Genomic DNA, 13,710 nt, shown 5'->3' with positions numbered 1-13,710 from the left:
GTACCTGGTTAGATGAAATTGGATACCCAATCAGAAATTTTTTTTTAATTCAAAAAGGTCTAATACTCTGATGATAATGCCTTTTAACAAAAGACAAAGACAACACACACATACATTTTATCATATAATCATTTTCATTGTAACATAGCGGTAGTATTAGCCTAGAAAAGCTCCTCCTGGGAATTCACTTCAAATTATTGAAGCAGCTGTTTCTTCAGTTTAAAATAAAATATCCATAACAAGTTCACACATGACAGATGCAAGGTAAAAGCTAGATTCCACAGTCTGAGCTAAAAGCAGATGTTTTGAATGATCATATTTATAACCAGATACAATAAATCTTAGTTATCTATAGCAAGGTTTCATGAATATTCTTTTCTGAGAATTTGCTTAAAACGTACTTCCTGTAGTTTCTTATATTTTTGAGAACAAGGCTTCATTAAATATAAATATTCTATAAATTCTTCTGTATCTGGTCTTTTTCATACTTACTCATTTCACGTGCTTCCTCAAGAATAAAAGCACTGTTAGGGCACTGAAATTTATTACATTTATTTAATCCTACACATTTTCCCTACCTAATTCAGTCAGAAAACTCTTGTTTTTTAAAATAAACTCATGGCTATTAGAAAGAATGACACTTTTAAGTCTCAGAATAAGCAGTTTGCCTGATGAAATACCATTCTATATTTTTAGTGAATGTCAGTATATAATTAGCACTAGAACTTTTAAAAATCTATTAAAAATGAAGGTTTAGTGAAAATTTAAAGAAAAGTTTGACGGTAAAAGTGAAAGACTGGAGTTATCAATCATACAGTTCTGAACGTCTTCTATTCAACTTTGGTGTCCTATAGTTTATCACTACGTTTCCTTTTGAACATTGATTAACTTACATTTCTAAACTAAAGCAATCAGGGCACAGGGGGAAAAGCAAGTGATCTGGCATCACAAGATGGGGGTTCGTGTTCCAGCTCTGCTTCTTAACTAGTTGTACACCTTAGGCAGATCCCATAAGTTCTCCCATGTTCCTCACAGGAAGACAGTTGTCAGGAACAGATACTAAATTATATACATATACAATTCCTTTGTAACATATAGGAGTTATATTTCCAGGAGATGCACACATGTTCTCAGTTTTCTGTAGATAAATGGCCAGATGTGTATCAAAAGCCACTTCTTCAGTGCTGCTCCCACTATGGTAAAGCATAATGTGACGCTTTATGTGACAGTTAAAACAAGCCAAAAACAAAAAACAAAAAAAAACAAGCCATCACCTCTGCATGATGCTCTTCATTCTGCTGTAAGACTTCTATGCAGAGCTCTGCTAGATGAAGAACCTCTTCCAGCTTCCTAGCAGGAGTCGCCTGGTTCATGGTCTCTGCATTAAAAACAAATCATAATAATGTTACCTTGAAAATAAAAAGCCAAGCAGATTCTAAGATGTTAATGATGAGACCAGGGTGTTGAAATAGAATGAGAAAGCATATTTTTGAGAAATAAGAGAGACAAGAAATACAAATGAATACAGTCTTTAAAAAAAAATCAGTTCACCAGATTGCAGAAAATATTTCACCCACAAAGCAATCATGGGAAACTGCAAGTGCTTTGCCATTTAACATATTAGAACTAACAGGTGCATCAGCACATGAGATGCTCAACTTCTGCAACAAACAAGTTATAATTCTCCTCAAGGTCAGAAATACAAAGAAAGGCAGATACCACAGTCTTTTCCTTCTCTCTGTATTGTATTATCAATACAATACCATTCTCACCAGATGAGTCATTCCTGGCATTAGCAAAACGCAGGCTTTTCTGTTGCTATTTAAATTTCCAGCCTGAAATGTCTAAGGTTCATGTTGATCTTAAATGGAAGAAGTACAAAGTCACCTAAAACAACTCTGACAGGCTGCAATTAACTGATTTCCTCCCCTCCAACTGGGGAGGGGTGAAGAGCCATTCTTTGAAGCTGAAGGTTCTCTCAGCATTACAGCAAACTGGTATAAAAAGGCCAGGCCACAATGAGATTAAGTGCAGCTGAAATCCAGCAACAGAGAAGACAAAGCAGTTGATTTCAGATATAAAACAAACTGGCAAAAATTAGAGGTGCCCTGTGTAATGAAACTGTTTCAAAAATGTGAGGAATAGAGTTTCCAGTAAGGATACTAAAGATAAACATTTCTGGACTCTCTCTTTGCCCCTGTATGGAGATCGTAAGGAAGAGAAATAAAATGTTTAGATAAAGAGCTTTTTCTGTGGAACCTAAGGAGTTTTTTTTTTTTTTTTTTGGCAGGGGCGGGGCAAGAGATCTATTCCCTCTACATCTCCTTATAACTTCAGCCTTAACTTTGGAAGACTTCCATTTGCTCTTAATTTGTTCCCAAGGGACATACAATGATTCAGTGAAACAGCCTATGATTGGTGCTTGTTCATTAAACACTTTTTATAAGCTCACTATGGGTCACAGTGTGATGCACGTGGGGTTTCCCATCCTCCAACCCTGATACACATCCTCCCAAACTCCCCTGCAGGATTAAAGCCACTGCTCATCTGTCACGGATCAAAGAGTAGGATGATTCTTCAGGAAAACAGTCCGCTAAACACAACAGAGTTGAGTGTGCCTACAATAATCTTAGCTGTGGGAAGTAGGAGGAAGTAGAAGACATGTCCCTGCTCTTACACCACTCAGACTCCAAAAATCACTACTGCTGGGATCCTTAGACATCCACTACCCAACCTCCCCTCTGTTTCATGATCACTTCAACATCCTCAAACGAGGGTGAAGTCAAGGAGGCTTGTGACTTTGCACGACAGTCTGCTCCACTTGGGGGCAGCTCTCGCTATTGCAGTGAGGAAACTTCAAAGTTTGGAAACAGTGTAAAGCAAACAGAGGGGAGGCAGGGGATGTTAGAGGTGTATTTAGGGGGGGATATCAGTGGGAAGATAAGCAGAACCTGAAGCAGGTCCTAAAGGAGAAGCAAATGACCTGGGTAAGAGGAGGAAGGGTTTCTAGAAATGCTTGCATGTCAGAGATGTGGCACACTTCAGAGGAAGGTGATGATGAAGGTGGCTACAAATGTCACCATTTATTGAGAGCCAATTACGTGTCAGACCCGGCACCAGGCACTTCCCATGTGTCATCACACTAATTTTCCTAACAGCTTTAAGACGTTTGGTTATTTATTCATATAAGTCGTAGATGAGGAAACAAGCTTGGAGAGATGAAATGCAACAGCTAACACGTGGTAAAGATGAGACCTGACTTGGTGTGGGCTCTTAGCATCTCTACCCTGCACTTGCCTGGCTGGAGTAAAAAAGTTCTGGGAAATGATGGGTGAGGAGCCTGAGGTTGGATCGTGGCAGGCTTTAAGTAAGAAAATAAATAGACTCAGTAACTATATCCTATCTGGTAACCTGGAGCAAATGTTTCTCTGCCAGGCTTCAGAATAAATTAATTTTGGGAAAACGTATTTGTGGTTGTGTACTACAAGGACGGACTGGTGGGGACCAGGTCTAGTGTATGGAGAACTATGGGAAGACGGTAATGGGAACAGAAAAGAAGAGAAAGGTAGAAGGGACGCTTTGAAGAAAGGATTTGCAAGCCTTTGTGAGTGACTAGAAATTGCAGGTCAGAGAGGACAATGACCTTAAGGTTTGGAGATTGCATGGCTCAGAGAATGAAGATGCGTGGTTGATGAAACTACCAAATGGGTCTTCGATGGGCCACCCCACCTAATTACCATGTACATAAAATTTAAAGTAAGCAAATTATTCTAAACTAAAAGGAAAGTGGCGCATTGTAAAATCTGCATGCACAGGGAGTTAGGATATCTGGAGCCTTTGCCTGGAAAACTCCTACTCATCATTCAAGACACAGCTTTAATGCTACCTTAAATGTAGGACCTTCTCCAAGTTCTGGGGCTGGGTGAGTCGCTCCTCCCTCTGGGTTCCCCTATTACCAGCTCATGAGCTGTTACTAGACTAGGCGCAGATCAGTCAGAAACTGGGTCTCATGATCTTGTGCTCTCACTATCTTGAATAGGCTTTGGACCATGACAGGTACTTCATGAATGTTTACTGAGAATGAGGTAGTATAATCTTTGGGAAAGGGCATGTTAAAAATAGAATCAATACCCAAATTATTTCATTTCACTTTGTGTGGGATTGCAAATAGCTCTTCTGTCACTCACAAACCAAGGGTGGACGAGACAGCAAGTCCACCAATGAAATGCAGCTGTAGTCCAAGGACACTGCTCAAATAATTGATGAAAGCTGTGTTCTTAAATTATTAGAGATTTTTGGGGAAGAGTTTTCAAAATAATTTTTAATTCTCAAGAGGTATCACTTATATTTTTTAATTTTTCCATCTTTAGATTTTTTGTTTTGTTTTTGTTTGGCTACATTGGGTCTTTGTTGCTGCGCATGGGCTTTCTCTAGTTGTGGCGAGCGGGAGCTACTCTTCATTGCGGTGGCTTCTCTTGTTGCGGGGCACGGGCTCTAGGAGCAGGGGCTTCAGTAGTTGTGGCACACGGGCTTAGTAGTTGCGGCTCGTGGGCTCTAGAGTGCAGGCTCAGTAGTTGTGGAGCACGAACTTAGTTGCTCTGTGGCATGTGGGATCTTCCCAGACCAGGTATTGAACCCGCGTCCTCTGCATTGGCAGGCGGATTGTTAACCACTGCGCCACCAGGGAAATCCCCCCATCTTTAGATTGAGGGTGTTGAATTAAGTTGAGGATTCTTAACCCTAGGGGTTAGGAATAGGTTTTAGGGAGTCCTTGAACCCCTTAAAATTATAGGCTAATTTTTGTGTATAGAGGCATTTTTTTGGGGAGTGAAGGATCATAACTTTCAGATTCTCAAAGTAGTCCATGAGTCAAACAAATGGTAAGAATCACTGAACCATATATGCTCTAAGATTCCTTCTAGCTAAAAGAGTCTATGCTTCCTATAAATCTTGGGCTTTACCTATATTGGATTATATCATTTCAACTTCATGAGGAAAGGGAAAGGCAACAAAATGTAATTGTTTTGATCACAGAAGAGAAACTTATTTTTCCTACATACTTTAGTACATTATTTACTGTACCCCTAAAACCATTCTGAAAGTTAGGGAATCAGGAGCCCCATTTCCATATTAGGGAAAAGTGTCTTGGAGAGGTTAAAACAGTGATAATACAGTGACTTGAATTCTTTTCCATTTTCAAATTCTCTGAATAGGATTAACATACACACACATACGCACACTCAACTGTATATGTTCAATGTAAACTTCTGAAATAGCTGAAAGTTTGAGTTTATAAAGTCACCATATCCTTAGCCACAAGTAGGCAATAATGGGAAGGAATCAAGGAAGCAACCTGAAAACTTACTTCTGTTTATGTGTGAACATATCAAGTCCAGCTTTTACATTTGACACTCCCTTAAGGAAAAACTCACAGAGTACCCTGTGCTCTACTGAAACTTAAAAACAGTCTGAAACACTTTATTCTTTCTAGATTAAATTTACTGAGAGGATCAAAACTTTGTACTTGAACATAATGACCTCTCTAATACTTTAAATAAACAGCATTTTTCTCAAGTACACTATGTATGCCGTCTCTGGCTGCCACTCATTTGACTACAGCCAAGAAGTTTAACGCATTTTGTAGCTAGAACTCTACTAGATAACAAGGTTATCAATAGCCCCATTAAAATTCTGAGCACTGTGAATGTTTGAGAATTCCCCCTTAAAATGTCCACTTTCCCTCTTTTTGCAACATTTCTACAGCGTTACAGATGCCTCTGTATTCTTCAAGCTTCACGCCAAGTTGCTGATAGTTGGTAACACATTTCAAATAGTGGCATTTAAAACAAATATACCCAAAGTAGCAAGGTTTCTTGATGAATTTCAATGTATTGCTCTTGGCTACGATATTTCTTCATTCTGGAACACTTTTACTTTTCTATGGCAACACTTCTTGGCTCCTCAAAGCAATTCCTTTTAATTATGCTCATCTGTACATTTAAGAAGAGATCTCACTGGAAAAAAAAGTCGGAGGTGGGGAGATGTAAGAAGACAGCCTGACCATTGTGTGTTAGCAGGCTTTAACTCTGCTCCCCTGCTTCAAAGAGGGTGCATAATCTCAGCATTCTCTCCTTGGCTGCCTCCTTTCCTGCCACTGCCTGTCACATTGGATACACAATGATGCTCATTGTGAAGGTTGTAAGGGTATATGGGGAGAAGACCAGTTAAATCATTTCAGTCCATTTTTCTCCATATAAGATACATAGAAATTTGAAATGTATTTGACCTTAACTTCTAACAGACTGATTGTATCTGTACTTGCAGCTAAACAAGGACTAGAATTCAAGATGGTGTTGGGTTGAAGGGCTATGGCAATAATCCCACTGCAATACTGCCTTGTCTACTCTCCTCTGCATCTAGGTCATGATAACAGCTAGAGTGCACCAACATATAATTCCTATATATGCGCTAAGCTTTCTTTTTTTTTTTTAACATCTTTATTGGAGTATAATTGCTTTACAATGGTGTGTTAGTTTCTGCTTTATAACAAAGTGAATCAGCATTACATATACATACATCCCCATATCTCCTCCCTTGTGCTAAGATTTCTGGCTGGTTCTTCAACATCCCCAGATTTTGTGGCCCTGAATTTTATTCAACAAACATATATTGCATGTAAGATATTGTACTAATAACTGAGGGGATAAAATGATGAACAAAACAGTATTTCTGCCTTCAAACAATTTATGTATCTCTTTCCCTAACCAGTTTATAAAGTAGAGGATAGAGCTGCATCCTATGCATTTTTGGTCAATATGAGGAAGTTCTATAATAAAGCTCTGATAAAGAGTGAATTAAATGCATTCAATATGCAAGAAAAGAGTTACTAGCTTACAAGAAATAGGATCAAAGATATATCAAAAAGAGGGCTTTAAATTGCTCATGTGTAATATATGGAGTTCTTCAGAATCAAATTATCCTTTCAGTGGGTGGGTGTTTGAGTTCAGGAACATTAGATCAGAGAAAGCAGCAGTCTGACATTGAAGTCTCCCATCTTTTTCCTCCTCCCATCTGAAGACAAAGAACTCCCTCCCTCTAAAGGACAAAAATCAGATGAATGGGGAGAAAGCCCTGACATTCAGGAGGTAACTGAGGTAAGAAACTTGTATGCCTGAAGAAAAGACTCTGGGGAGATCTACAGGTCCTGGGGAAAAAAAGAAAAATAAAGAAGAGGAAAGAGGGGGAGAAAATGGGGAAATGACTACTTTCTAGAGAAAGGAGTTAAAGGAAGGCCTACAGTTTGGAAGGAGTAAGGAGACCAGCAACATGGAAGCATCTACATGGGACACTGTGGAGACCCAAGTAGTGAGGCTTTGCCGGGTGAGGTTTAACAAAACAAGGAAGTTGGGCCAAGGGTACAACACCTGAGTTCTTCTACCTGAAACCCTAAAGGTCATTCAGTAGCAAGGACCGTCAGCACCCTCTCTGTGGACTGCTGGTCAGAAAAACTTATCTACCCACAGACCCCGATGAGAAATGGTGGAATGGACCCCTCTATTTCCTTGTGCCCCTTCTCCACCAAAATAGATGGTGACTGCTCCCACCATCCACCTCACCCTCTTACAAAAACATAGGGCAATACCACATTACGCACACACCTTGCACACTACTATGGGCACATACATGATCTGTACCAATTAGAGAGATCAGAAATGGTTCCATCTGAGCTGCCACCTCCATCTTAAATGCTTTTTTCCATTCATACACTCCCTTAGGCCAGCCCAGCTGGCTCAGGGAATTTCTACTGGCTCCCTAGTCTGTCCTAATTTAAACCTTAATTCTTGTCTGGGATCAGTGTTCTCCCTCTTCGCATGATCCAGACTGAGGACTCAGCAGGAAAGTGTAAATTTTATTGAGATTTTCTGACCCATCCTTTAGCTCCAGGCATAGCAACCTGTGGTGAGTGATACAGTACCAGAGTCTAGTACAGCTAGGCCCTGGGGAGTCCTACCCCTGCCAGATCTCAATACTCATGGGCCTTTTCAACCCAAGAGGGAAGGAGGGCAGGAGATCAAACACTTTCCCATTAAACAAAACAACCCCTCCCCCTCCCACCTGTCTGCCACTTTTAGAGCTTGTGACTAGATTAGATGATTCCGGGTGGGGGGGCAGGGGGGAATCTCCCTCGACGTAGTCCCCTAGAGGGAATAGTATATAACTTGCTGGCTAAGAAGACCACCTCAGAATTCAGGAGAGAGGCAGTATCTAAATCTAAACCCCACTTCTCCAGCCTGACCTATACTTGCCCACTATCTGACACCCCAAGACTTGGTACTGTCAACTGATGCAAAAGGATGGTGTATCACTGACTCTCTCTTGGCTTGTCTGACTGCAACCTATTACGGTTCTATGAGTGCCAGGCATAATACATTACTCTAATCAATGAATGGAGTATTTTCAGTATAGGTCTGTAGTTCGCAACTTCATCATGCTCCAGAATCACATGGAGGGCTTGTTAAAACACAGATTGACAACACTACCCCTAGAGTTTTTAGATTCAGAAGGTCTCGCGTGGGGTCAAAGAACTCGCAGTTCCCAGGAGATGCTGATGGCGCTGGTTTGGGCAATGCACTTTGAGAACTACCAGTGTTTATGAAAAACAAAGATGACCTGCTTAACCTTCAGATTATTTCCTCTTTTACCTACCCGAAATCAAGCTATATCTTTACATAAACTTCATTTTAGGAAAAAGGTGACTTTTGTGTAGAATCGGAACACATCTTCAGTAATGTTATCCCAGATAGGATGAGGTACATATTTGGACAGTCCTTAGATGAATGAAAATAATCTACGATGTTACAGCCTTCCTACGGATGTTTAAAATCCATGAGAATACCAATGGCCACAGATGTTTGAAAACAATAGGTCTGTGGCCTCCTAATTCCAAGGCTCCCTTTGGGGCCAACTTGTTTAATGACCCTGTCATTTAAACCAACAGTTGCAGTTAATATCTCCTTGGAATTAACCATGCTAATGATAAAATGCTTTCGAATAACTGTCCTGCAGTCACAGTCACATTAGCTGCTTTACCTGGATTATCTTTCATATCAGTAAGTTCGTTTTTAAGGAAATGGTCAGCTACAGAGCAAAGGAGAATTGGACACTGGACCAGAGGCAATGGCAGTCAAACTGGATGCAAACTGAGCAATCTCCATAAGCCAACAGCCCATGGTGATCCATGAGTGACAGGCCATACGAAGTCAGATACCGCTGGAGGTAAATGGCAGTGACACTTTGTGAACCTTCCTTGAGGAGGAATAGGGAGGCATCGTCTCCTCTTAAGATCTTAAAGGCATGATGGTGATGGAATTACAGAGAGAGGATTATTAGGATACACACACACAATTTAATATTATTTGGTTTAACATTTGTCACAGGCTTTTATAATTATGTGACTTATAGGAGTGGAGAAATAGGGGGGGTTCCCTGGTGGCCTTATGGTTAGGATTCTGGGCTTTCACTGCCATGGCCCAGGTTCAATCCCTGGTCGGGGAACTGAGATGTCGTGCAGTGCGGCCAAAAAAGAAAAAAAAAAAGATTGGAAAAACAGACACCTTTGTTTGAGTTTTATTAAAGTTTTAATTTAGTCCTTTTAGCTGTTGAGATTCTAGCTCTCCTTAAATCTGTGAAACCAGAAGATCTAAGATCTAAGATCTCACAGGAAGAAAATATCTGCATCTGACTGCAGAGCCTATGAAGGCTTGAAAGAGAAAAAAATTTTTACATGCATATTTACTTTGCTCTGGTTAGCTCTGGCTAGAACTATGTGGTAGGATTCTAATGACAGCAGAAATTTTCTTCCACTGGCAGTTTTCTCAGCTAGTTGCATAACAGGGGCTTTTCTAAAGACTGGTCTTTAGCCATGATAGCCGTATCTGTATTTCACATACACAGATTACATTCAGCAGCTGAAACTGAGAAATGGTCCCTTCCCTGGTTTATTGCTCTTCATATATATATACACCGTATTTACTTCTCCCCAATATAATTCAGATTCAGAAATTGAAAACCATCAGAATAATCTCAATTATGCTATGCCAATACTAAATTATCATATAATTAAAGCCTATAGCGTCTTAAATTTCATGCCTAGACCTTCTTGTCTTCTAATTACATTTACCTGAAACAAGCAGCCTTTCCATGGTCGTTTGTTACATTCCCACATAAAGGGAATACCTTCACACCTCCACACTTATACTTCTGCCCCTTATACCCTTTTCTCCATTCTCAAGGAGAAAGTCCGCCTGTGAACAGTGGGGGTTAGGCAAGCAGGATCCAGTGAGGCAATGGGGGTGAAGACGGTCTGTTCAGGAGTGAGCAATGGTTAAGGTGAAAGGCACTCCAGAGGCTTGCCAGCTGGGAAGCAAGCTGAAGGAGAAGAAATGAGAAGTTTCCCAGACACAGCAACCACAGTATGAAAGAGATAATTTGAAGATTTGTAGCCTTGGGTGCTAAGAAATTAGTCAAAAGATCTTGACGTCTGTACGTATGTCTTTGTTTCCTTTGCCGCATAATCAAGATCTGTTAGGGCAGCCAGCTCATGCGTTAATGGTGATAAAGTATTTGATGCCAAGATTTGGAGAAAGTCTCCTAGCTGGACAAGTGTAAAGACCAAGTGTAGAGAGTAGGGTTGGGCTTGGTGACATCCTGAGTATTTCTATGGTTGGTTTTAACATCGTGGGTCTGCCTGCCACCGTGAATGTGTGTGTATGCACTGATGATGCCTCAGGGATATTTTATAGGTTTCCCTTTTGAAAAAAATCCGGCATTACAAATTCTTCAATTAGGTCTTTATATTGAGTGCTTGAAGCTCTACGTCCACTTCGCTGTGGTCTACAAGAAATCTCCCTAATTTCCCAAACTAGTCATCTGTCTAGGCTTTGAGTACTTACAAACTCTGTTGAGAAATAAAGAGGTGAAATCTGTCAGTTTGCATTACTCTCGTTTTGTCCAAGTGAAAAGACTTTTTAATACATCTAAACTACTCGGATTAACAAGGTGCTGCAGGAGCCACACTGCTGCATGTCACTTGGTTACCTGTTGACATGTGTTAGTAAATAAATAAGAGGGTCATCAATCAGTTGGTTTCAAACCCTGGATTTAGAGAATGATAAATTCTACAGAATTGCTCATGAAAGGAGGAAAGCTTGCTATTTCAAGGCTGCATTTATCTGTAAATCACATTCCATATAAAAGTAAAAATAAAACAAAAACACAAAAAATACATGACACACTGTCAAGTGAGCTGAATAACCTGACATCATTTCTGAGACCTTTTAGGGAACAGGTGTTGAACACTTGTAATGAGATTTCCATGCATCTTCAGAGGAAGGAGATAAGATTCTAGCAAGAGCTGTTCAGAGTGTTACAGATCATGGCTGAGGGAATAGTTCTCAGTAAGGAACAAACTGAAAGAGATATTACATAAACGTTTGGTTTTCTCAGGAGGTGCTTATGTTTTAAGAATTTTTGCAGAAGGCAAATGTTCACACAAGAGAAGCTTTTGGAAGAATATAATTTTTCCACATCCTGAGAAATCTGGGATATACTTAATTAAGTACTCCTGATACATTATCTTGTGCGTTTACCTCATTATTTTACATCTTCTTCTGAAACTTTGAGAGTCAATGTGGTTCATGGAGCTTTCATTTCAGAGTGTGAAGTATTTTTTTCAAGCATAGATGGTTGGTTGACAATTCTATGTAGAAAATGAAGTAAGTAAATTGGAAACTTAGAAAACTGAGGATGTGAAAAGGTAAAAATATTAGTTGAAGATAGTTACAATAAAGAGTAATGATGCATTTATAGTGATAGATGTTTTCTTCAATACTTTAAGGTCTCTCTGGAGACCACGTTTTTATCAGAGAGGGCTTCAGTTTATTTTAATCCATTTAGTGAGCCCTTCTTTCTAACATCTCTGAAACAGCCCATTCTTCCATACTGATTTGTGGTCCCACTTTATTCTCGATGAAGCATATCAGTCTCCCATTTATACATGACTCTGTCTCTACATTCCTCTTCTGAGTATTGGCCTGATCCTGGGCTTTGGTGATGGTTTTGTAATTTGTCTTAGTATCTGGCAAGGCAAGTCTCCATACTGTTTTATTTTTTCCTTAAGGTGATACAGTTTTCCAGTATCCTTTATTCTTTTACTTAAATTTTGAAATAACTTTATCAAATTAAAAAAAAAAACCCTGGAATTCTGATGGACATTGCAGTGATTTTATAGATTAATTTGGGGGGAGAGTTTATATATTATTAAGTCATCCCTCTTAAGGGCATGAACTGTCTCTACATCTATTTACATCACTCTCTGTGATCTTTATTTGAATTTCAAAATTTTTTTTATAGAGGTCTAGGAAGTTTTGTATAATCTGGCTAAGTTAACTCCTGGATGCCTTATAATTTGGTGGTTACTATGAAAGGTACCTTATCTATCTATTTATCTATCTATCTATCTATCTATCTAGTTGAATGATGGTGCAGAACAGTGTTTCTGAGTGTGGTCCATGGACCACTGTGGATCCCTAAGACCTTTTGGGGGCCTGCATAGTCAAAAGTACTTTCATAATAAAATGTTTTGCCTTTTAAATTCTGTTGACATTTACAGTAATGATGCAAAAGCAATAGTGAGTAAAACTGTTACCTCAGCATGAATCAAGGTTATGGTGCTAAATTATACTCATCATGTATTCTTTATCACCATTCACTCAAGAAAAACTGCTAGTTTTACATAAGAATGTCCTTGAGGAAAGAGTAAAAAATTATTAATTTCATTGAATCTCTACGCTTGAGTATACATTTAAAAAAGTATCATCTGTGACAAAATGAGAAGTTTGCATAAAGCACTTTTGTGTACTGAAATACGATGACTATCTCGAGGAAAATTGTTTGTGTGATTGTTTGAGTCCAGGGCTGAGCTAATTGCTTTTTGTTTTCTTTCACAGAGAACCATTCGACTACTGACAAGTATGGTTATTCAGACTTGGAAATTTGGTAGACACTTTCTGAAAAATGAAGTAAACCTCTCACTTTAAGGAAACAATAGATAGTATTTGTTGCCAATGATAAAATGGGAGCTTTTAAGGAAAAGTAGAATTTTAGAAAACTTGTATCTGTCAGGAGCTTGACAGCTTCCTAATACTTTAAGACTCTTCTGATGAGTCGGGGTGATATTCACAAGGGTGATTTTTTGATATTACATAATATTTGTTAACATTAAGAAGATCGCAATTCACTGCATATTTTTCAAATAATCAATACATAATGTTAAAAATTATGCATGGTGAAAGATCTATTCAAAATACATGATAAACCAGTGGAATTTAATGTAATAGCATGAACAGTTCATTGATGTGATTTCAGACTTCACATTTCAATTAAACTGTAACAAACTTCCACTTGCTGAGTTTTGGTGTAATATCAAAGAAGAAAACCCACAATTATCTGAAAAGTTTTCTAAAATATTCCTCCCTTTTCAACTACATATAAGCCCAGATTTGTTTTTCGTGTCTTAACCAAAATAATATATTGCAATAGACTGAATGCAGAAGCAGGTATGAGAATCTAGCTGTTTTCTATTAGGGAAGCCATTAAAGAGATGTACGAAAAGGTAAAACACTGTATACTTCTCACTACATAGTTTTTTGT

General features: G+C 39.0%; 1 protein-coding gene across 24 annotated transcripts in view; it reads right to left on the bottom strand.

The window, feature by feature from the left end:
- The window catches only part of CADPS2 (calcium dependent secretion activator 2), a 539,668-nt gene that overhangs the window by 100,850 nt on the left and 425,108 nt on the right, over positions 1 to 13,710 (bottom strand). For all 24 annotated transcript variants that reach the window (XM_036862873.1, XM_036862885.1, XM_036862874.1 and 21 more), the window contains one exon: positions 1,275 to 1,378. In XM_036862873.1, the coding sequence (XP_036718768.1) occupies positions 1,275 to 1,378 (104 nt within the window). The remainder of the gene's footprint in view (positions 1 to 1,274; positions 1,379 to 13,710) is intronic.

This window comes from Balaenoptera musculus, chromosome 9 (assembly GCF_009873245.2).
Source record: "Balaenoptera musculus isolate JJ_BM4_2016_0621 chromosome 9, mBalMus1.pri.v3, whole genome shotgun sequence".
NCBI lineage: Eukaryota > Metazoa > Chordata > Mammalia > Artiodactyla > Balaenopteridae > Balaenoptera > Balaenoptera musculus.
This window is presented reverse-complemented; position numbering and strand designations above follow the sequence as displayed.